We start from the raw sequence: 22,976 nt of genomic DNA, 5'->3' as shown, positions 1-22,976 counted from the left end.
GTCTTTACATATGAAGTGCTACACACCATTGTAAAGGCTATTGCGACAGGTGTATTTGTTACATCATGTAAGAAACGAAAGAAAACTAAAACGATAACTTATTATTTAAATGTGAGAACTGGGCTGGGGATATGGATGTAAAAAAAATTCTAAGCACAACTTTTCTAAAATCTTATTTTGCAACATTATATTTCGGAGAGAATTCCCCGCACTGATGGTAGTTCCTGTACATACATGTTTCAAGTAGTTCTAACGTTTTCTTGCAAGATTTTTTTAAACCAGTCAGTCAAACTTCAGGTCTGTCTGTTTCTGTATAAATGTTATGCATAAAATATAATAAATAACACCAAATGCAGTACAGACCACAAGGACAACCTCGCTGATAACACTTCCAACGCGGCCTTCAACGCTGCCTTCAACGCTCTCCGGCCGGGCGTGGCCTAAATTGGCGTGATGATGCCACGGCCGTGACGTCAGACGCACGGTGCGTCTGCGCTGCGCTGCGGAGCGACGGGTCCGCCAGAGTGCGCAGCAGCTCTGCCCGCGTCGGGACGCCAGCTGCAGGCCGAGCCGCGGGAGGGCCTCCGGAACTCGGACTAGGAGCGGCGGGCGGTGGCGGTGAGTTTCCGCCCGGGCGTGTTTGGGCCCGGAGTCGCGGTCGAGCGCGGCTCGGTCTTTTCTCGCGGTTCTGTCACTCCGCGCAGTTCAACTCAACTCAAGTAAAAATGGCGGCCTCTGGTACCCGCTCTCGGCCCGGTCTGTGTGTTTTCGCCGCGTCCCGTCCCCTCCTGCGGCTTTGAACGCCACGCCACCTGAGAAGCGCCCAGCTGGCAGTGCCAGTGCTGACGGCTACCGCTCGCCTCGGTCCGAGTCAGCTCCGACCCACTGTGGCCTCGCTTCTCTCCCCCTTCACGTCCCCGTCCAGCTGTTTACGACCAGACGTCGACACAGATGTACAGTCACAGGTCTGAAGTTGGTGAAGTTGGTCCTCCTGGTGGTCACCAGGCACCTGTTAACGTGGGCTTGCAGCTGGAGAGTAGCCGGCAGCTTTGCTTGTCAGACTGCGAGGGGACCATGTCCTGCCTGCGGTCGTTGTTTTTGCTTTCCTGTCCTTCCCCCCCACCCCCGTCCCTCGCTTGACCTCCTTGCTTGAGAAACAGCTGTTGGGAATAGTGCGTGTGTGTGCGGTTTTGCTCAAAGTGTCAGACTGCAATGTGTCTCCCTTCAGGCTTCAGTACAATGACAGGAAGTCCCTCCTCGTGTTGATGAGAGTTGGTGTTAAAGGTCCCCTATGCGTGTTCCCCTGGCCTGTCTATGGTCCTGCAGTGGCTAGAAATGCCGATAGGTGTAAAGTGTGGTCATTTGGCCATTCTTTTTCACTGTATAGAGAGCGGCAGCTCAGACGGTCTGATCTGGAATTTGTCCCCATATGATGTAATAAGGGGAAAGGTTACCTCACATTTCTTGCCCCTCCCCTAAAACAGGAACTCCACTGACCATCATGGCTTCCAAACAAGCAAAGCATTGCAGTTGCTCTGTGATCGGATATAAAAATGAGCAAAATGTGCCCCTCTCCTCCTCATTAGTATTTAAAGCTACAGACACCGAAACAGCTTGTCTTGGGAAATCTCATTGTGGCACTGGATCAAAGTGGCTGTAATTCTGCACCAAGGCTGAATTTCGGAGAGACATCAGATACATAATTAGGGGACCAATTGCGATATTTTCAGAAACACCATACTAAAGAACAGGAGGAGTTCAGCAAAACACAAACAGTGTATACATAGATTTATAGTTATAATAGTTATATATTGTCCTACATGCAAAGAAAACAACATTTTTTATTTTAATCCCTCAGTAAGAGAGTTTATTCAGTAAATACTAGTATCATCAGTACTCAGGATTGGCCAATATCCAAACTTTCATAGTTGCCAGAAGCTAGCCTGTTTCACTGCCTCAGCTTCCGTTTTCACATTAATCAAAACTGCGTTGTTAAATGTGATGCAGTCAAAAATTTTATGCATCTAACTAGTGCTGCACGATTAATCGCAATCATAATCGCGATGTCAGTCTGTGCGATAACATGAACGCAAAAGCTGCGATTAAAATTATTAGAACATTGATTGAATCGGCAACACTCATTCTCTCTAAGTTTGCGAGCTTCAGTCGAATGTTACCTGATTGGTCACATGACGTTCGATTCGGTTCAATGGAGACCTCAGATTCGTGACTCGCATAGACATATGGGTACACGTACTTCAACGTCGCCGCCATATTGCGATAGGCGCTGCTGTGGAGTGAAGCATATACATGTCTATGGAGAGAAGTGCATAAAAATGCCTCACTCTTGTGCTGCTTGGGGCTGTACAAACCGCTGTACGCTCCAAACCAGATCCCGGGGGATTACATTTCATAGATAAGGCTGGACCATTGTTTTGAATATATTTGTCCATTATAAAATCCCTTTTTATAAGTCTTAACCTTAGCTAAGCAAGGCTAAGCTAGCGAAGTTATGCATTGCTGTGATGAAGTCAGCCTCCAAACAACGTTTTGGCTAAACATAGGCATTAACTATTTAGACTGTTCTTAGCTGTTTAGTTAACTTTTCTCAAACTTTGAAGGTTTCCTAAAGAAATTCACCTCAGTTTACAAATCTTAACCTTAGCTAAGCTAGCAAAGCTATGAATCCCTGTGTCAGCCTCCAAACAACGTTTTGGTTAAACGTAAAAACTATAATACGGGATTTTATAATGGTCAAATATAATCAAAACAGTTGTTTAGCCTTACCAGGGTTTGTCGTTCGACAGTAATGTAAAGAGTTTTTTGTGATTATTTAATTTTGTAGAATATTGTATTTTGAAAGCACTGGGCATTTCAAGTTGTTATAAGTAGCTTGTATGTTTCACTTTGAAATTAAACATTTCACTATTAGTAATTTGTATGCGACTTTTCATTGATATACATGCAGGTGTCCTTTATCATATCGCAATATTGATCTCAATAATTGCAAGATGTCTTTTTCCCCAAATCGTACATCTAACTTTTGTGCTGGTGTACCAGTGCAACCATTTCAAAAAGTTAGTCTATAGACCTGTCTTGACTTTTGAGGTAATGGTTGGCGAGTCCCGCCTGACATTCTGGAGTCAGAATTCCAACGTCAGAGTTGGACAGTAGCAGCTCCACATGGCACCCGATGCTCTGTGCGTGCCTTGTTTCAGAGCTCATACCCATCCTCATCTGCGAGTGTGTGTGTGTGTGTGTGTGTGTGTGTGTGTGTGTGTTTCTGCCTCCTGGTGATTCCAACTTTAAAATAAATAAAAACACACATGGAATGTGTTCCCTGTACAGTACACATACAGTATAGTACAACCTTCCAATTCATGTACATTTCATCTGTTTTTTTTTTTTGTTTTTTTTTTAACTGTAAAAATAATCATAATAATTTTGGAAAAACCTAATGCATAATGTCATGACTGGTTTGATGTAGAAATAAGTCCACTGTATCCATGTCATAATTATAAATGTGCGATATGATCTTTAATTTATAGTTTAGAAAATGTTCCCATTTTTTCCTCAGGATTATAAATGAGCAAAATAGTAAAATGCACGATGGAAGAAGAAAGAAGGGCACAGTTTGACATTAAAATAAGGCACCACTTGAACGGACCTACTGTTCATCCAGGGAAGTACTAAATGATTCAGTGGTCATGTGCACAGTTGAAATAATGTTGAAAAAGGAGAAGTTCTGGATTTTGAAGTTTGAGGTCCTGTTCCTGGGAGGCAACATAAGGAAGATGGCGTTGGTTTCCTCCGGTTCTCCGGTTTCCTACCTCCACACAAAATGGCATGTACTTCATTTTGTATTGTTGCGTTCCTGAATTTTCTTTTTTTTTTTTTTTGGTTATCCTGTAGAATTATATTTTGTCTCACTGTGTACGTATTTGTTTATTGGTGACAAATCTCTACTTCGGTTACCATTAAAAACCTGAAAAGTCATGGAGTTAGAAATGAGAATTTTCCAGGTTTTAAAATACAAAATTAACATTTAAATTTTATTTGACCTGCAGTCTTCTCTTCCCAAAGCCTGTAGGCCTCAGTGATGCTGGCAAATTCCAACATGATGGATGGAGCCACCGTAAACCTGCAGGCTAGTTTTTGTTTTGTCTGCGGCTTGTGTGTGTATTGGGTGTGGATGAGAATGTGTGTCTGGGAGACAGGTGTGTGTGTGTGAGTGTGTGTGAGACTGGGTTGTTTGTGTGTACAGGTTTCTGGCATGTGGAGGGCTGGGCCTCTTCTCAGGGTTTCGTGTTACAGGTCCATGGTTGCTGAGGTCCACCCTGTGTGTGTCTGTGTGTGTGTGTGCGCGTGGATAATTTTACTGAAATATCTGGACACGTGTCAGAAAGAAAAACACAAACCAAAACAAGACAACCACAACAGCACACGATCTGACAGATTAATCTGTAGAATCTGTTCTTTTTCTGAAAATATTTGCTTTTTGACTATGAGCTTTCTTTACACGTTCTGTGAATTGTGCCCCTAGACATCCGTTGAATTTGTGTAACATCTGTGTGTCTCAACACGCCACAGATCCAGTCAGTTATGTGGCCCATAAAGCCGTGGGGTTATTATTCTCTACCACAGAGTTAAAGCAGTTCAGGCATCTGCTACCTGAAAGGGTCACTTCTACCAGACGCACACCTGGCCAGGTGGGGCAGGAAAAGCCGGGCCCTGGATGTCGTTGCGAGAAACCCTGTGCAGATGATTCACTGATACAGAAAACATTGGAAAATGTTGGTCAAAGTCTGATCGCTGTGTGCCATGAGGTATTTTCATGCGACGAATAGAATTGACGCGGCTGAGTGTTCAGTCTGCCCCTTCCAAACACACACACACACACACAAAGCGGGAACGGAGGAAAAGATCTTAGCAGTCTTTGAGTGTCCAGAAATCTACAACACAACATTACTGTCTTACCAGTAGTTTACAAATCCACACACATTTTTTTTCCAGCATTCAATCTAGATTGACGCAGTGTGTCTGTTCAGACTAGGATGCATTGATAACCATAATCAAATCAAATAATAAAGGTTCACACCTCTAGAATGGACTCCGCTAGGCGTTTGAAGGTATCTGCTTGTGGTATCTTGTATTGAGCAGTCACTAACAGATGCCTTAAAAGTTGTGAGAAGGTGCCTTCGTTGTTCGGACCTGTTTTTCCAGAACATCCTACAGATGGCAGATCTGGAGAACTGGTAGTGTTCTTCAAACCATTCTGACCAGGCACTTCAGTTTTGCAGAGGCAGTGACCCAGCAGTCTTGCCGCCATAATTCGGCATATGACAGCTTCAAGGACAATCTGTTGCTATATTACAGAAGAAACGTATTACCCACAGATCTGGGAAGTTGGCATTATATTAATTAGGGCTGAAACGATTATTCGAATAACTCAAATGATTTGATTACAAAAAAATGTTTGAGGAAAATTCTTTGCCTCGAGGCTTCGTTTAATTTGTCACAAAGTCCATCTATTATCATATCGCTCCGGCAGAGCTACGCAGTGCGGAGCTGCGCAGCACCGGAATCATTGTTTTACATGGACTGTTTGAAAGGAAGCGCAAGATTTAAGGAGGCGCGATTTATTTTGAGCTCTATGGCAATGGCGAAGAAAGAAGATACCGGTGTGCGTAAAAGGCATAAAATGTCTAAAGTGTGAGACCATTTTACGCTGCATGGACAACGTAGTGCAGTGTATACACTGTAAAATGGACCTGGCTTACCATAAAAGTACTTTGCCAGCTTGGAGCTTCTACATGGTATCGTATTTTTATGATATGCAGGCTTGCACATGCATTGCACACACATGCACTAAGACAAATTCTCTCTCTCGCTCTCTCTCTATTTCTATTTTGCAGTTGGATTATTAGTTATACTTGAATTGTTTATTTATATTTTCTTTTTACTATTTTGTACCTTTATACTTTTAATTTTGTCATTATTCTCAGATGGGCTATAGCAGATGGGCTTTATTAAAATGAAACTAAGGACAAATAGTCTAACCTATGTTTGTGAATTTCATAGTTTTTTTCATGTACATCAGGAATGTTTCACAGAAAGATTGATTAAATGGGCTTAATTCTGGAGCCAGTAACCCAAAGGTCTTAAGCTTTGATCTAATAAAAGTGTTCAGTTTGAATAAAAACTTTTTTTTTTTTTGTGAATAATTTGCCAATTGCTTTCTCATTTTAAGGGGATTTTCATGTTGCATAACACACTATTGATGGAGTTGTTTAAAAACGCAAAAGTATGATTTATCCGATTAATCGATGAAAAAAATGGACAATTCTCGATTCCAAAAATATTCGATAGTTGCAACCCTAATATTAATATGACATTGTTCCTGAAAGCATTGCAGGTGCATTAGTATGACACACACACTCTTTTTCTCTTTGGCAGAGCTGCATTATAATGCGTTTTTTAATGTTTCAGAAGGGCTGAAAGGAAATCTGTTTCTTAAAGAAAAGAAAAAAAAGCACCATCGCTTGATTACATTGTGCTACTGACAATAATTTGAAAAGTGTTGAAAAAGGCCAATTAATCATTAAAAAGCTGAAATACTAGCCTGACTAGCCTGTATAAGCAGAAATCTACTCTGCCGGCTGATCTCCCTCACAGACACACACATGCACACCCTGACTCAGCACACTCACAATGAAGTCTCTCTCTCTCTCTCCTTTTATAGCAGATCAGGCTTTATCTTTCACCTTCCGTCGCTCTCCTCTGTGTCCTCTGATTATAAACACACACACACTCATTCATTAACTCTGAACACAATCCCTTACTTAGTTTAATCAAAGAGAAGGACGATGTTCCAGGCGGCTGGAGGTGAGGTGAGATACATATTGTAATATTAATTATTTACAGCCTATCAGTGTTGACATTTTAAAAGAAGTTCTTGATTGCTCTCTGTAATGTCCTGTGCTTTTGCTAGAACGCCGTGGTGCTTGACGCTGGCCTTGCGGAGCAGAGTTGTGAAATTCAGCTTCGGAAATGCCCTTCATTGTAATGACAACATGAAATACATTTACTTGAGGTTTTGGCAAATTTTATTAATACTTTACAGATGTATTGTACATAATAGTTAATGTGTTGTATTTTTAAGTGCTCAAATGATTTCAATTGTGTATAAAATAATGTGCCTTGTTACTCCAAAAGTCCCAGAAAGGGGATATGTATATTAAGTCAATGTAATGACTATAATGAATGTTTTATAATGTAGTGTGTGTGTCCAATTAATGAATTGTGCAAAACTAATATCACCGGTTCACTGTCCAATTACTTTACAGAAGTTTAAAGACTAAAAGTGCATATGATCTATAACATTTCATCAGCTCACACAAAGCCCTTCACAGGTGCTTCTTATTAGATTATATTTGATGGAGCTTAATTCTGTGTGTGTTAATGCGTTTCACTAAGGATGTAAAAATGCACTAAATAAATCACTATAAACTTGTGAGTATTAAAACCTTTTGAGATGAAAAATAACTGGCCTTGTAAAGCAAATCCAGTACCTACGTTGCAGCCATAATGTACAATACATGAAAAATGGATGATGCAGTGAGGGAATCCGGACTAGCTGCATGTCAAGCGTTGTACTTGCACAGTGAATATTTACAGAGCGATTTACAATGTTCCATTAATGAAGTAATCTTCACTAGGACCCCAACTATTAGGGGTGTGATATTGGCAAGGATCTCACAATATGATAAATATCATGATACATGGATCAAAATATGATTATATCATGATATTTTGTGATATTGTACAGTTTACGGAAAAATTTAAAACAGAGCTCATACAAGATGCTGTGTACAATCTGTGGTTTACATTACATTTTAATAATTCAGCCAAAACAACATAACAAAGTTTGTATACAAAAATATCAATATTTCATGTCCCTGTATTGTTCGCCATATAAAATATGACTATATATTGCTGTATCAATATTTTACAAACTATAAATACAAATCATTTTATTCGCTCTGTTGTAGTTTTTCTTACAGAAGTCAGACTATAAGAAAGTTACAAGTTGGTTAAGTATTCTCTAAAGAGGAAGGTCTTCTTTATAGTTCCCAACATCACGCTGGGACTACTGGGTTGTATCAGGCTGGTTGAAGCCTTCTTTCGCTGAAGCCCAATGTCCATCCAGATACACATGCAGCACTTACTGGATTTACTTGAAGAGGGTTTGTTATAAAATGTGATCTTAAATTGTAATTTTGACTAAATGGAAAAACTTCAGATTTGTCTATTTAAATATATTGCCAATCATATGGAATTGTGAGTTGAGGGCTTGCATCCCTTTCCCCCCCACCCTTTGGTTTGTCTTTGGAGATCTTCTACCATTTTCCATCCAAGGAGACCATGGAGGGCTTGGCTTGTATTTGGAGTTTGTGGACCAGAGGCCCATTCTGTGCTTCTGACTTCTTACAGGGAACCAAATATGTGATTATAACACATTATACCACTTCCTGCTGTGTGTTTTAGTAGTAACCATGGGAGATGGGCTGACAGTGGGCTGAGTCCCTGGACTTCACACACACCAACGTGAGTATCTATTCAAACACACACATACACAAAATGGTAACACACATTATCTTTAGAATTGTAGCAGCCCCAGTAAATGTAGCAGTGGAGCCGAATTTAACTGGAGTTTTTGCAATGAGCCGAATGTATCACATGAAATCAGTTTTATTTTTCTCTAAATGCTGTTTTTTTCCATGTTTTCCATGATTTATTCACCTACAAAAACTGTGATTATGGAGTGTGTGATTAAAAAATAACCTGCAATATGACAAATCATGTTTAATCACTGTACAACAAAGTTCTTGGGCATTTACTGTTTGCATTACATGTAAATAGTATGTGTATTTCATGCAAAGAATTGCTTTACAATACTACACATTCTTTCATTTATAAGATAAAAGTGCTTCATATTTGACCTCAACATAAAAAAACGTATCAAATAAACATTGGGGAGACCTGGAATACAAAAAAAAAAAGTTGTGCCCACTTGCATAATGAACTGGAACCATGATAATAAAACCACAATTTGAATCAGCTGATTTGTTGCATGACTGGCTCGTGCTAGTTAGCTTCTTTATTCTGTTTCTGAGATTTATTGTTTTTAATTGATTTATAGTTATTGGTTGTGGTCACATATGTTATTACAAAATAGTTGTTCTTCCAATTCAAAAAATAGTTTGGATATTGGATTCGGCGCTGACAGCGAATTATACACAATTACGCGTTTTTATACACAATCACTCACAGTTTTCTGCATCATGGAAATCATAGTTCCCTGTTTTGCTGAATGTTTAAAGTGTGTGTGTGTGTGTTTTTTAGGCTTAACCCGGGTGTATGACATGGCCACTGCATCAGGTGGCACTGACTGCAGCAACAACCACCGCGGAGCGTGCCAGCTGCATGCCATCGGTACAAATCTTCAGCTTTTTATTAACGATGGCCTGCATAGATAATTACTCATCTGGGACAAACACCCATTATTCAGAGATTTGGTCCATGCAGGGATAAACACCCCCAGGACTAAAGATGTGCAATATCAGACCATCGATTCAGACTCATGACTTACAACTCATGACTCGGTGAGGATGTGATGCCATGTGTCTATGTCTCCTGCAGTCTCCTGTGCCAAACTGAAGCGGAAGAAGAACTGGTTTGGGACGGCCATCTATGTGGAGTTGACGGGAGATGGGGAGTCCCATCGGACGACCAAGTCACACAGCTCCCAGAGCCCAAAGTGGGATGAGCGGCTGATGTTGTAAGAAACTCTCATCCTGCATGTGATTTCAGTCTCTCGGTGTGGTGGGGCCTATTTTCACCGTCTTGAATGAGTTTGTAGAACTGGGGGAGTGGCACTCAAAGTTCACGCTTTCCTGCACTACCGTAGTGATTAACCATGGTGTTCATGTGATTAGGCTGAGAAAAAAGGAAGTATAAAAAAAAAAAAAAGTGCAAATTTTTATATCCAATTACCTTTGCACGTTTGGAAGCCATGATGGTCGTGGAGAGAAGGTTTTAGGGGAAGGGTGGGAAATTCTCTGGGTGGAAAAAGCATGAGAAACTGCTTTTTTATGATGTCCCCTTATGACATCATAAGGGAACAAATTCCAGACCCGACCATCTGAGCTCTCTGAACGGTGAAGCAGAATGACCAAAGCACTCTTTATACCTATCGCCATTTCTAGCCACTGCAGGACAGGCTATGGGAACTCATATTAATGTACAATCTCACAAAGTGACATTTTCTTAATAGGGGACCTTTAATAACGTTTCAGAACCTGTACTTTTTACTTGAGTAAAAAAAAAAAAAAAAAAGTTTAGTCAATACTTCAAATTTTATTAAAGATTTTTTTAAACACGTATCTGTATTTGTGCTTTAGTGAAGAATGTGTGTACTTTTGACACTTTTGGATTAAAGTGTTTTTGTTTTTTTTTTTGTTTTTTTTGCATGCACATTTTTGTGTGTTTGTAGGAATGTAACGCCACAAGCACTGTTAGAGTTCAAGGTGTGGAGTCATCACACGCTGAAGGCGGACGTGCTGCTGGGGAGGGCGAGTCTGGATCTGAAGTGCATCCTGGAACAGAACCACTGCAAACGTACCAAACAGCACAAGTTTTTGTAGCGACAGTCTGATTCAATTTCCCTGAGTAACTTGCAGTTTACGTGTGTTTCAGTGGAGAATGTCAGGGAGGTCCTGCGGTTGACCGCAGAAGGGAAGGCCGGTCTGGTCACCACAGGAGAGCTGACAGTGATTCTGGACGGGCTGACAGTGGATCAGGAGTTACTACGCAATGACACAAACCCTTCCAGTGAGTCCCCAGAGCCACACGTTACACGCCTTAGACTTTACCTGCACCGCCACAGATTCACACGCCCCCTCACTGTTCCTCACTCTCACAGAAGTGCAGAATGGGGACACTATTCACGACAACCCCGGGGACGGCTCCGCCAGGGCTCTGAGCAGGTGAGTCGTCGCGCCACATTCCTGCTCTTCTCAACTTTTCGATTCAGTTCAGGATCATATACAGGTCCTTCTTAAATTATCATATTGTGATAAAGTTCATTATTTCCTGTAATGTACTGATAAACATTAGACTTTCATATATTTTAGATTCATTACACACAACTGAAGGTAGTTCAAGCCTCTTATTGTTTTAATATTGGTGATTTTGGCATACAGCTCATGAAAACCCAAAGTTCCTATCTCAAAAAATTAGCATATCATGAAAAGGTTCTCTAAACGAGCTATTAACCTAATCATCTGAATCAACTAATTAACTCTAAACACCTGCATAAGATTCCTCCCAGCCTGGTTCATTACTCAAAACCACATTCATGGGTAAGACTGCCGACCTGACTGCTGTCCAGAAGGCCATCATTGACACCCTGAAGCAAGAGGGTAAGACACAGAAAGGAATTTCTGAACGAATAGGCTGTTCCCAGAGTGCTGTATCAAGGCACCTCAGTGGGAAGTCTGTGGGAAGGAAAAAGTGTGGCAGAAAACGATGCACAACGAGAAGTGGTGACCGGACCCTGAGGAAGATTGTGGAGAAGGACCGATTCCAGACCTTGGGGGACCTGCGGAAGCAGTGGACTGAGTCTGGAGTAGAAACATCCAGAGCCACCGTGCACAGGCGTGTGCAGGAAATGGGCTACAGGTGCCGCATTCCCCAGGTCAAGCCACTTTTGAACCAGAAACCGCGGCAGAAGCGCGTTACCTGGGCTACAGAGAAGCAGCACTGGACTGTTGTTCAGTGGTCCAAAGTACTTTTTTCGGATGAAAGCAAAGTTTGCATGTCATTTGGAAATCAAGGTGCCAGAGTCTGGAGGAAGACTGGGCAGAGGGAAATGCCAAAATGCCTGAAGTCCAGTGTCAAGGACCCACAGCCAGTGATGGTCTGGGGTGCCATGTCAGCTGCTAGTGATGGTCCACTGTGTTTTATCAAGGGCAGGGTCAATGCAGCTAGCTATCAGGAGATTTTGGAGCACTTCATGCTTCCATCTGCTGAAAAGCTTTATGGAGATGAAGATTTCATTTTTCAGCACGACCTGGCACCTGCTCACAGTGCCAAAACCACTGGTAAATGGTTTACTGACCATGGTATTACTGTGCTCAATTGGCCTGCCAACTCTCCTGACCTGAACCCCATAGAGAATCTGTGGGATATTGTGAAGAGAAAGTTGAGAGACGCAAGACCCAACACTCTGGATGAGCTTAAGGCCGCTATCGAAGCATCCTGGGACTCCATAACACCTCAGCAGTGCCACAGGCTGATTGCCTCCATGCCACGCCGCATTGAAGTAGTCATTTCTGCAAAAGGATTCCCGACCAAGTATTGAGTGCATAACTGAACATGATTATTTGAAGGTTGACTTTTTTTTTTTATTAAAACCCCCTTTTTTTTTTTTATTGGTCTGATTAAATATGCTAATATTTTGAGATAGGTACGTTGGGTTTTCATGAGCAGTATGGCAAAATCATCAATATTGAAACTATAAAAGGCTTGAACTACCTTCAGTTGTGTGTAATGAAACATATGAAAGTCTAATGTTTATCAGTACATTACAGGAAATAATTAACTTTATCACAATATGGTAAGGCACAAGGCACCTTCAAAAAGATTACTTATCATTATTATTGCTGCCATTTATGCAGCGTGTAAAAGTTGTGATTCTGAAGATTCCTTAGTATCTATTAATTTGTTCATTTGTAATGGCCAAAAAGAGAATCTTGAATCATGCGTGGCTCTGCATTAATTGCTCATTAGTGTGGGGCTTGGTTTATATTTGATTTCTTGTGTCTGTTTCCAGTGAATGTGGCTCCAACAGCATGGATAGCTTTGCCTGCAGTGACTCCAGTTCTGCACCAAACGTCAATGGAGAGACAGACTCCTCCCCCTCGCACCAAGCCACGCCCAACACAGTGCTGACACACAGCGATGCGGCCAGTAGGACTGGTGAGAGTGGCCCTTCTAGACTACAGTTAAACTGGGATTCCTGGTGCAGAGACACTGTCTTTGCTTTCTTTTAGTGGTGTTTTGCACTCTGACTTTTTTTTTTTTTCCCCCATCAATATCTGATCAATACATTTCTGTCTCTGACTCTCACCTTTCCAGTGAATGGAGAGGACGCCTCTGCCGAGTGTTCTGCAGAGGAACATCTGCCACCTACAGGTCAAAGCGATGAAGAACATGCGGGAGCATGTGCATCGCAGCCTGATTCGGCCCTTTCCTCCTCCTCGTCCACCACTGCTCCTCAGCCCACTGCAGCGGGGGGAGGGGCTTCCTCAGACGGAACCAAACCCAGACAGGCAGTACCCAACATGGGCACGACTGACCCCCTGCCTCCAGGGTACAATGGCAGATATATACACAGCAGCATCAGTTGGTTGTTTGGGAGCTGCATGCTTCATGGTCAAGTGTCTCCTGAGTGACTGCCGGTTCGTTGGTGCAGGTGGGAGCAGCGGAAGGATCAGCATGGGAGAACGTACTACGTCGACCACAACACCAGAACTACCACGTGGGAGAGACCACAGCCCCTGCCTCCTGGGTATAGTTGTTTTTTGCAGCCTGTCTTATTTTTATTTTTTTCGTCAAACTGTCATTTTAGTTTTTATTAGTCTTAGTCACGTCCAGACTCATTTTAGCCTAGTCGTATTTCAGCCGACTGAACTGTTGAGCATTTTACTTTTATTACAAGTACCTAGTAAAACAGACAAAAACTAAATTTTATCTTAATATTATATTACTGTTACCATTTAGACTCAAGAATACTCTACATCCATTCCAGTGGCCGCATTTTTTAACACATTCGGTTTTCTTTTCCACTTCATTGTGAAGTAAGGTCGCTTAAACAAAAAACCCATGACAAGCATTCTGAAATCGGAATAATGAGGCTGTGACATCACCTGTGTAAACGATTGGGAGATGCTGGAAACCAAAATACTGCATAATAACACGTAACGAAAATTAAGAGACATTTTAGAATAGTTTTTCATTTTTAAAGCACATCTCATTTTTTTTATTCATTAACAATATGTTATATCATTATGATATGTTTTGTTATAGTTATCATCACATCAGCATTTATATCGTTTTATAAAAGTTTGTTAATCCTGGGTCATGGTGCAGTTCACACTAGATTAATTTGAGTTTTTGTAATTTCTGTGTGTTTTAGCTGGGAGAGGCGCGTGGATGACCGGGGCCGGATCTACTACGTGGATCACAACACGCGCACCACCACCTGGCAGCGGCCCACCATGGAGTCTGTACGCAACTTTGAGCAGTGGCAGTCTCAGCGCAGCCAGCTGCAGGGAGCTATGCACCAGTTCAACCAGAGATACCTCTATTCGGTAACCACCAGTCACATAAAAATAAAACTGTCTCTCTCATTCATATATATATATATATATATACACACACACACACACACACACACACACTCATTCACATATATAAACTTACTCTTCAGGCCTCCATGATGTCGATGGAGAATGACCCACTTGGACCACTTCCTCCAGGCTGGGGTAATGATAGTAGACGCTTGACTGTCCATGTCTTCATAAAGATGGCATTTGTGAATAAATTCTCTATGTTGATGCAGAGCGGAGAGTAGACTCCAACGATCGTGTGTACTTCGTCAATCACAACACTAAGACCACCCAGTGGGAGGACCCACGCACACAAGGGTGAGTCTGCTTGCATGGAAACTCCAGTATCATCCCAACAGATTCTGTGGATTTTTTTAATAGTTATATGGTCACTAATTACTGATTAATCTGATTGCTAATCCCGCAGGCTGCAGAATGAAGACCCCCTGCCTGAGGGTTGGGAGATCCGGTACACTCGTGAGGGGGTCCGCTACTTTGTAGACCACAACACCCGGACCACCACCTTCAGTGACCCACGCACTGGAAAGTCGTCTGTGTGAGTTACAGTTTGTCTCTGTTTGTGTGTGTGTGTGTGTGTGTGTGTGTGTGTTCTAACCTGTGTGTTCTGCAGCACTAAAGGTCCTCAGATTGCCTATGAGAGGAGTTTTAGATGGAAGTTAGCACACTTCAGATACCTGTGCCAGGTGAGTGGCTTTATCTCTTTCTCAAACATTCTGGCTTTCTTTTCACACTCCTTGCTGCTGAAGTGCTCACACACACTGTTCTCCCTGCAGTCGAATGCGCTCCCCAGCCATGTGAAGATCACGGTATCCAGACAGACGCTGTTTGAAGACTCCTTCCAACAGGCAAGAGCAATAAGGATGTTTATTTATTTCCCACACGACTCGAGTGCGTTTGCTATTATGGGGACATTTGCTGCTCATATAAAATCTAAAAACAAGGAACAGTTCTTCCAGAGACCCTGAAGACCTCAGCCGTCGTCCACCTTGACTCACAATGAATCCACAATCCACAATGAATGCACCGATTTTTCTGTGTTTACATTTTGTTTGTCTGTGTGTTTCAGATCATGGCTTTGAAGCCGTACGACTTGAGACGGAGGCTATATGTGATCTTCAGAGGGGAGGAGGGGCTGGACTACGGTGGCCTAGCCAGGTCGTACATCACATTTTATTTTAGTTTTGTGCATGTGAGCACATTCAGAAAGGCATGCTTACCCACTAACCTTGCAATAATGTCATAGGGAGTTTTACGCTGTAAACATTTGGTGTGAAGTGCTGCTGTACCTCGAATTTTAATGGGAAGGATTAAGAGATAAGATAAAATTATCCTTTATTAGTCCCACAAGTGGGAAAGTCAAATTGTCATGGCAGAAAGTTGACAGTACAAAAAATAAATACCATAAAGACTATGCAGAGAGTATAAACTATACAAATAAATAATCTGGAAATTACTGTGGATGAGTGTATTAAAATATGTATGTATACATAGAATATATGTAAGTGTACACTTGTAGAGAGGAGATATATAGGTGTGTGTGTGTGTGTGTGTATATATATATATAAAAGAAATTCTGTAATATTTGCACTTTTACCCTTCCTAATATTTAAGAGGGGTACTCAGATAATGTATAACATCCTTTCATTTTAATGTATTTAAAAACTTGAAGGTTTTGAAACATTTGAAACACTTTTACCTCACAAAATTTTCACAAATTTCAATTAAATTCAAAGCAAATTCAAATCATAACCCAGACATTCAAAGTTCAGTTTATAAATATTATATAGAATAGTACATCAGGCATAATTTAAATATTCATACAATGCACCACAGGTTGTAGCTTTTAGACGAGTGACATTGTTGTGCCGTGCATCACTTCCCATGCATCACACCATCTTGGTAATTTTAGTTGCTTATGTTGGTTTTGCATAAACATTATTTTCTTAAAGTGTTGCACAGTTTTGACACCCATTATACACTGAAATATTTGATGTAATAATTTTGTCTGAATGTTTATAGAGTTTACAGAATTGTATTGTGGAAGTTCATTTTAACCATTGAGACTAGTTTTCTGTGTCCCGTGCATCACATGGCAAGTTTTCAAACTGTTTGTATGGCTTTTGTCAGAATTTTATATTGAAGTACCCAGTAGTAAGGCACGACAAGTACCTCGTTCATAGTTATGACAGTACTTATGGGGATAAAGTAACTTGTGTTTTCAAAATGTCCCATGCATCATGTAGAGAACTATCCTATATGCATATTGCATGTGTTTTTTAGTCTATGTATGTATGTGTGGTCAAGAGTTTGACAGCGGTTGGAATTGTGCTTATTCGAATTTGCTTTTGTGCGCAGGGAGTGGTTCTTTCTCCTGTCCCACGAGGTGCTGAACCCCATGTACTGCTTATTCGAGTATGCTGGGAAAAGTAACTACTGCCTTCAGATAAACCCCGCCTCCACAATCAACCCTGACCACCTGTCGTATTTCTGTTTCATTGGACGCTTCATAGCGATGGCAAGTGTGCAGAATCACACACACTGACACACAGTTACTAAACTCTTATTAGGGGTGCGGACAGCAATTCATTTTCAGGAAGAGCAGCGGAATTGTAAATATTGTAAAAAATAGCAGAAATTTGACACGCGGCTGCCGGGAGTTCCAGGACTCCACCGCATTTTGTTAACAATTTCATGAGGCTCACAAGTTGAGTAAAATATCTGGAATACAGAAGCAACGCATTTAGTACGAGGTTCACGGTGTAAAGCTAGCAAAGAGAAAAATGCCTGAAAACGGAGCTGACGAGGCCTGCAAAAGTAATGATTTTATATGTTAATAAACTGCTTATTATTCCTGGTGTCTTTGGCTTCAATCTGGCGATATCAGAAGAAAATCAATCAGAAACAATTTAGTGATATCAGAAAGTAAATCGTGATGATTTTTTTCATTATCGCCACTATTGCCCAGCTCCACGACAGACTGAATGCAAGTATACTCTGGTTTTTACAGACATGAACAGATTCAAATGGGAAAGTGCTACAGTCAAGCAGCCTAATGGGCAAACACAAGTCAGCATGACTCCCCACGAAATGCCATCGCTAAGTGGTGCAGCGAACCCCTATAAATATTATTATTATAAGATATTTTGAGAGTGTTTTCAGAACATCCATTATGGATTACTAGCATAATTAGTTCAATGAGCTCATTGTCCATTTGCAGATCTGTATCTTTAATCTTTAGTGCCTGTCCTAGTTTTAGTGTAGGGTCTTTCTAATTCATTTATTTTCAGAGGTTGTCATATGAAGACATTTCTCCCCTCCCCCAACACTCTTTCTGTAGGCATTGTTCCATGGGAAGTTCATTGACACAGGATTCTCGTTGCCCTTCTATAAGCGCATGCTAAACAAGAAGCTACTTCTCAAAGACCTGGAGTCCATCGACCCTGAGTTTTATAACTCGCTCATTTGGATCAGGTACACACACACACACACACACACGCATTACAAACCTGACACTGCACAACAGTGGCAAAAAAGGTTGGTCAATGAAAGATTATTCAAATGAGAACATTTTTGTCCTCCTTTTTCTCTCAGGGATAATAATATAGAGGAATGTGGCCTGGAGATGTATTTCTCTGTGGATATGGAAATCCTGGGGAAAATTACATCACATGACCTGAAGCCTGATGGAACGAATGTCCTTGTGACTGAGGAGAACAAGGAAGAGTACATCGGGTCAGGACACACATGGGCTTTTGGCCTGGTGTATGCCTTATTGTTAGTGGTTGCTGATATAAATGCTATAAAATGAGGGGTACATTTTGCAGGTTGATGGCGGAGTGGCGGTTCTCTCGTGGTGTGGAGGGACAAACCAAAGCATTTCTGGACGGCTTCAATGAGGTGGTCCCTTTACAGTGGCTGCAGTACTTCGATGAGAAGGAACTTGAGGTGCCTTTTTTCTGTTTGATCATTAATAAAAATCTGTCAATATGTTTAAAAACCTAATATAGAGTACTGGTGTCCAGAGTGGGGTACCTCAGGGTTCAATGTTATGACCCCTAATGTTTTTAAAGAAAAAAACAGTTCTTACATGGAAGGGTTTTAACATTTGCATTACATTTACGGCAGAGTGTGTCATGCTCAGGGACATTATAGTAGCAAGTTGGGTTTGAACCTGGGACTTTGGTCTTCTGGTTCATAGGCGAGTGTGTTACGAACTAGGCTACTACCACTCCATGGTAGATGCACAATCCCACTGAATCCTCCTAAAGACACGTTTCAGATATGGGATTCAGATAAGAATTCATGTCACACTTTTGAAAATATAATTTTTGGTTATGGATACTGGGCTTCTTGCTCTATAAACCTACATACTGACTGAAAGCTGGAGTAGAGTTGATGTGACTTAAATCTGTGCATGTGTTTATATGCTAGGTGATGCTGTGTGGAATGCAGGAGGTGGACCTACAGGACTGGCAGAGGAACACAGTGTATCGGCATTACACACGGAACAGCAAACAGATAATGTGGTTCTGGCAGGTAAAAACGTCTCTTTTTAACGTATGTGTGTCTGGACTGTATGAGTCTTCTGTGGCCCTTGCTGTTTGCCTAAGGCCCTGTCCACATTTTTATTCAATCTGGCCTTGCGTCCACAAGGAGACAGCGACCAAGAACGTTTATTTTCTAAAACGGGTTCTAGATAGAATTTCTCTTTTCAGTGTATCCGTGTGGTCGGCGAAGCAGCATTTTTTTGTGAAAGCGCTGATGCAATAAACCAACCTCCAGCCTGACCTATAACTCTGTCAGATAACACGTTCCTGATTGTGCTGCAGCAGCTGCAAGAAATCCTCTCTATGGTGCACATTTCTAATGAAAAGACAAGGCTGGAAAATCAACATGTTTTACTCACTACAGAGGAGAACTAGACATGGAGAGTGGACTAGAGCAGAGAGTTGTAGCATCTACATGTTTGGAGAGGGGTTAAAACAGTGTTTGGGACTCTCTCTGTGGCTCCGTTTTTAGAAACTCATGTGGTCTAGGCCTTAGTGAGTTCGTGCTGGTAAGTGTATTTGGATGATTCTCTATGTGATACACGGGACATTTTGAAAAGTTACTTTATCCCCATACCTAGTGTCAGAACTATGAACAAGGGTGACAAAAGTGACGACAAAAGCCATACAAACAGTTTGAAAACTTGCCATGCGATGCACAGGACACAGAAATCTAGTCTCACTTGTTAAAACTTCTGTTAAGACTCTATAAAAACTATTACACCAAATATTTCAATGTATAATGGGTGTCAAAACTGTGCCACAATTCAATAAAATAATGTCTATGCAATATTAAACTATGCATCTAAAATTACCAAGAGGGTGAGATGCACGGGACAACGTCACTCGTCTAAAAGCTACACGAGTGCTGTTAAGTTTAACATACGATAGCCAGTACTAAATGTTAAACTGTGCTGCATTGTATGAAAATTTTAATTGAGCCTGATTATAACATATATAAGCTGAGTTTTGAATGTCTGGGTTATGATAATAAATTGCTTTGAATTCATTGAAATTAGTGAGAATTTGGGAGAGGTAACTGTTTCAAATGTCTGCAAAGCCATCATTTTTTTTATTCATAATGACAGATATTAAATATTAAGATAAGTAGAAGTGCAAATATTATAGAATTTTTTTCTTCAACCATTTATGTCCCCATCTTGAGGTCATGGAAAGTATTGCATGCTTTCAGATGTATGTATAAATTAGAAATCCAGTGGCTTATTTATATGCGTCTAAAGCTTCAGCAATACCTCATTATACCAAATAGGGAAATATTAGGATGTGGATCAATGTGAATTTAGTGGTCATGTATTAATGTATAAGAGTGTGCAATGTATTTGTGTGTGTGTGTGTGTGTCTGTCTGTCTGGACAGTTTGTGAGGGAAGTGGATAATGAGGTGAGGCTACGACTGCTGCAGTTTGTGACTGGGACCTGCAGGTTGCCACTAGGAGGCTTCTCTGAGCTCATGGGTAAGATATTGTGACATCTGTTTGGCAAAAGCCTAATTTTTAATGAATCAATATTCCGTACAGTTATTCTGATACGAAACTACACATTTCTTTTGGCTAACCATATTTTTCAAGTGAAAATCAGCAATACTTTTTTTCAACCATTTCTCAATGAACTTGTGAAATGCAACACATTCTGTGTAAATTAATGATCATATTAAATTTTTTTTTTTTTTCATTAGAGTAATGTTAGATTAATGCTAAGCAACTTACAAATCAGCCTCTGAATAATAATGTAATTATAATAATTAGAATAATGCACGATGAAATAGGAGGGTTAAGTCTACACAATTGGTTCTCAAACCTTTCCTTGTTGAGAAAAAGAGTTCCATAACACAAAGTAGTGTCTATCTGCAGGCAGTAACGGCCCACAGAAGTTCTGTATTGAGAAGGTGGGGAAGGACACCTGGTTGCCCCGCAGTCACACGTGGTCAGTGTTCCGTTTTTCATGACAACCCTACTTTTGTTGCTTGTCATAGAGCTGTCGCATGAGCATGCTTGTCTGTGTGTTTATGCAGCTTCAACCGGCTGGACCTGCCACCATACAAGAGCTACGAGCAGCTGAAGGAGAAGCTGCTGTTCGCCATCGAGGAGACTGAGGGCTTCGGCCAGGAGTGACCCCACCTGCTCGCTGCCGCCCAGCCAAACGAACCCAAAGGAACAATGCACAGACTCCCTCGCCCCGACTGTACATAAGCTATTCTGTCATTTAAAACCAAATCTTAACTCGCAGCCTCGGCCAGCGGTCCCGCCGGCCCGCCGCAGACTCTTCCTCCTGAGCCGCTTCAGAAAAAAGCCTGAATGAAGGAATGAATGTGTGTGTGTGCCTAGCGCTTGGCTCTAGTTTTATAGAGCTTTTGTGCGTTTGGAGTTTGAACTCTGCCATGCGAACAGACCCCAACCCACAACTTGGGCAGGACCCCCGTGGCTCAGGACGCGTCACCTGTCCTGATGTGACCAGCTGGGAGAGAGATGGTGGGTAGAGGGGGCCGAATGGAGACTGAAGGATGAACGGACTGGCGCAGCAGGGTAGCTCAGCTGTGGCCTTACAGGGCTTGATATTAATACTTGTTGTGTGGGTGATTCTCAACCAAACATCTCATCTCAGCACAGAGGTGTGTAGTGCAGGTGACTTGGTGGTCTATACTGGAGTGGAAACACACCCAGCAGCACAGTTCTTCTGGACCCTCCCCTTCCTCCCAGGTGACTCATTCATCGTTGATTCTGATTGGCCGCAGAGGCTTCACACCTGAATTATGGATAATGGGAGGCTGAGCTTGAACATCAAGGGCCGTGACTTGAAGAATGTCATCTTCTTAGGAACCCCCAGATGCATATTTAAACATAAGGTGGTCATCTGAAATTTCTTTTTCTACTTTTCTTTGGGGTCCCTGACTGCAAAAGGTTTGCCAAAAAGGTGAGGGACTTCAGGCTACATCCTCAGTGAGGCACTATAACACTATTCTAAATCAGTGTTGTGCCTGCGATGCGATGCTCCGCCTGTTTTTTGTTTTTTTTTCTTGTGTTTTTTTTCCCCTTTAGATTCTGTAACCTGGTTTCCTTTCGGAAATGTGAATTTCTACCACACACTACCTCTGGCGCCCACCAGACCCCATCACCTTCTGTGCATGGCCTGGTGCATTGTGGGAGGCGACCGGAGACTGAATCATCTGTAAATAACAGCAGACGGACGACTTGGGCTTCCATATCAGAGATTACGTGAAAATAACATATCAGCTGTAGATAGGCCCTGTACAGACTGCACTGGCGGAGTGTAAAATGCTCATTTTTAATCAGCTTTGCCTGTTTTAATAGACTGACTGATCGGAGGTGTGAGTCGGCCCCCCTGCTCAGGACTCACCGGACCCCCGATGGCCATTTTACTGTTACTGGGTTTCCACCTGTGGAGGAAATGTATTTAATAAATGTATCTGACCACCTTTACACCCTGCCTGGCCTTTTTCCTTTTTATGTGTGTTAAACATAAACAACAATTTGGTCATACATTTAGATTAATAAGCTAAATATTGTGTGAAATTTTTCTCAGATTCAGTTTAGTGAGGTGATTTTGGCTTTATTATACTATTTTTGACCTTGACCTAGAGTCAATAGGTCATCCAATAGGTGGTTAGGGACGTTGCCTCACACCTCCAAGTTGGTGAGTTGGAATCCTGCTTTGAACGTGGTGGGGGCAGAGTTTGAAGCAGAGTAATAAAGAGTAATAAAGCCGCTCTTCCACTCACTGTGCTTTTGATGGTGTGCAACGTTTCAAAATAAAGCCGTAACCCTATTATCTGCAGCGTTCACAAGTGTGAAAAGTGTGTGTGCATGGTGGAGTTTCACATGTAGTTGAACCCCAAGCTGAAAGGCACTATATTAATGTACACTGTTCCCAATACGTTAAGGATATTGTTATTTACATGAGTGCTTTTCCTATTTGATC

The 22,976-nt window shown here is 41.6% G+C and overlaps 1 protein-coding gene across 2 annotated transcripts; it reads left to right on the top strand.

Moving 5' to 3' along the window:
- The first annotated feature begins 472 nt into the window (after nucleotides 1-472).
- Nucleotides 473-22,477, top strand: LOC114767410 (NEDD4-like E3 ubiquitin-protein ligase WWP1). Of its 2 annotated transcripts, XR_003742934.1 has the most exons (26): nucleotides 473-618; nucleotides 8,548-8,607; nucleotides 9,406-9,495; nucleotides 9,703-9,841; nucleotides 10,556-10,680; nucleotides 10,759-10,893; nucleotides 10,985-11,048; nucleotides 12,896-13,041; nucleotides 13,201-13,435; nucleotides 13,538-13,633; nucleotides 14,261-14,435; nucleotides 14,555-14,609; nucleotides 14,687-14,771; nucleotides 14,881-15,009; nucleotides 15,085-15,157; nucleotides 15,248-15,319; nucleotides 15,541-15,629; nucleotides 16,830-16,989; nucleotides 17,812-17,945; nucleotides 18,066-18,206; nucleotides 18,299-18,419; nucleotides 18,906-19,010; nucleotides 20,398-20,494; nucleotides 20,891-20,963; nucleotides 21,052-21,950; nucleotides 22,076-22,477. XR_003742934.1 is itself a non-coding variant. In XM_028959182.1 (25 exons), exons 3-25 carry the CDS (start codon nucleotides 9,426-9,428, stop codon nucleotides 21,149-21,151), a joined length of 2,619 nt encoding a protein of 872 aa, XP_028815015.1. In that variant the 5' UTR covers nucleotides 473-618; nucleotides 8,548-8,607; nucleotides 9,406-9,425; the 3' UTR covers nucleotides 21,152-22,477. The 2 variants fall into 2 exon arrangements, 1 of the variants encoding a protein (XP_028815015.1); XM_028959182.1 differs by having other exon boundaries at nucleotides 21,052-22,477.
- The last annotated feature ends 499 nt before the right edge of the window (nucleotides 22,478-22,976 follow it).

The sequence above is a fragment of the Denticeps clupeoides genome, chromosome 2 (assembly GCF_900700375.1).
Source record: "Denticeps clupeoides chromosome 2, fDenClu1.1, whole genome shotgun sequence".
NCBI classification, from domain to species: domain Eukaryota; kingdom Metazoa; phylum Chordata; class Actinopteri; order Clupeiformes; family Denticipitidae; genus Denticeps; species Denticeps clupeoides.
Note: the sequence above shows the minus strand (reverse complement) of the source record. Positions and strands in the feature narration are given on the sequence as shown.

What these genes read in the sequence shown, in the direction of transcription:
- LOC114767410 (XM_028959182.1), top strand. Translation starts at nt 9,426, where the DNA reads ATGGCCACTGCATCAGGTGGCACTGACTGCAGCAACAACCACCGCGGA. An exon ending in CCACAGCCCCTGCCTCCTGG is followed by an intron (nt 13,634 to 14,260) that starts GTATAGTTGTTT and finishes TGTGTGTTTTAG; the next exon opens with CTGGGAGAGGCGCGTGGATG. An exon ending in ACCAGAGATACCTCTATTCG is followed by an intron (nt 14,436 to 14,554) that starts GTAACCACCAGT and finishes CTTACTCTTCAG; the next exon opens with GCCTCCATGATGTCGATGGA.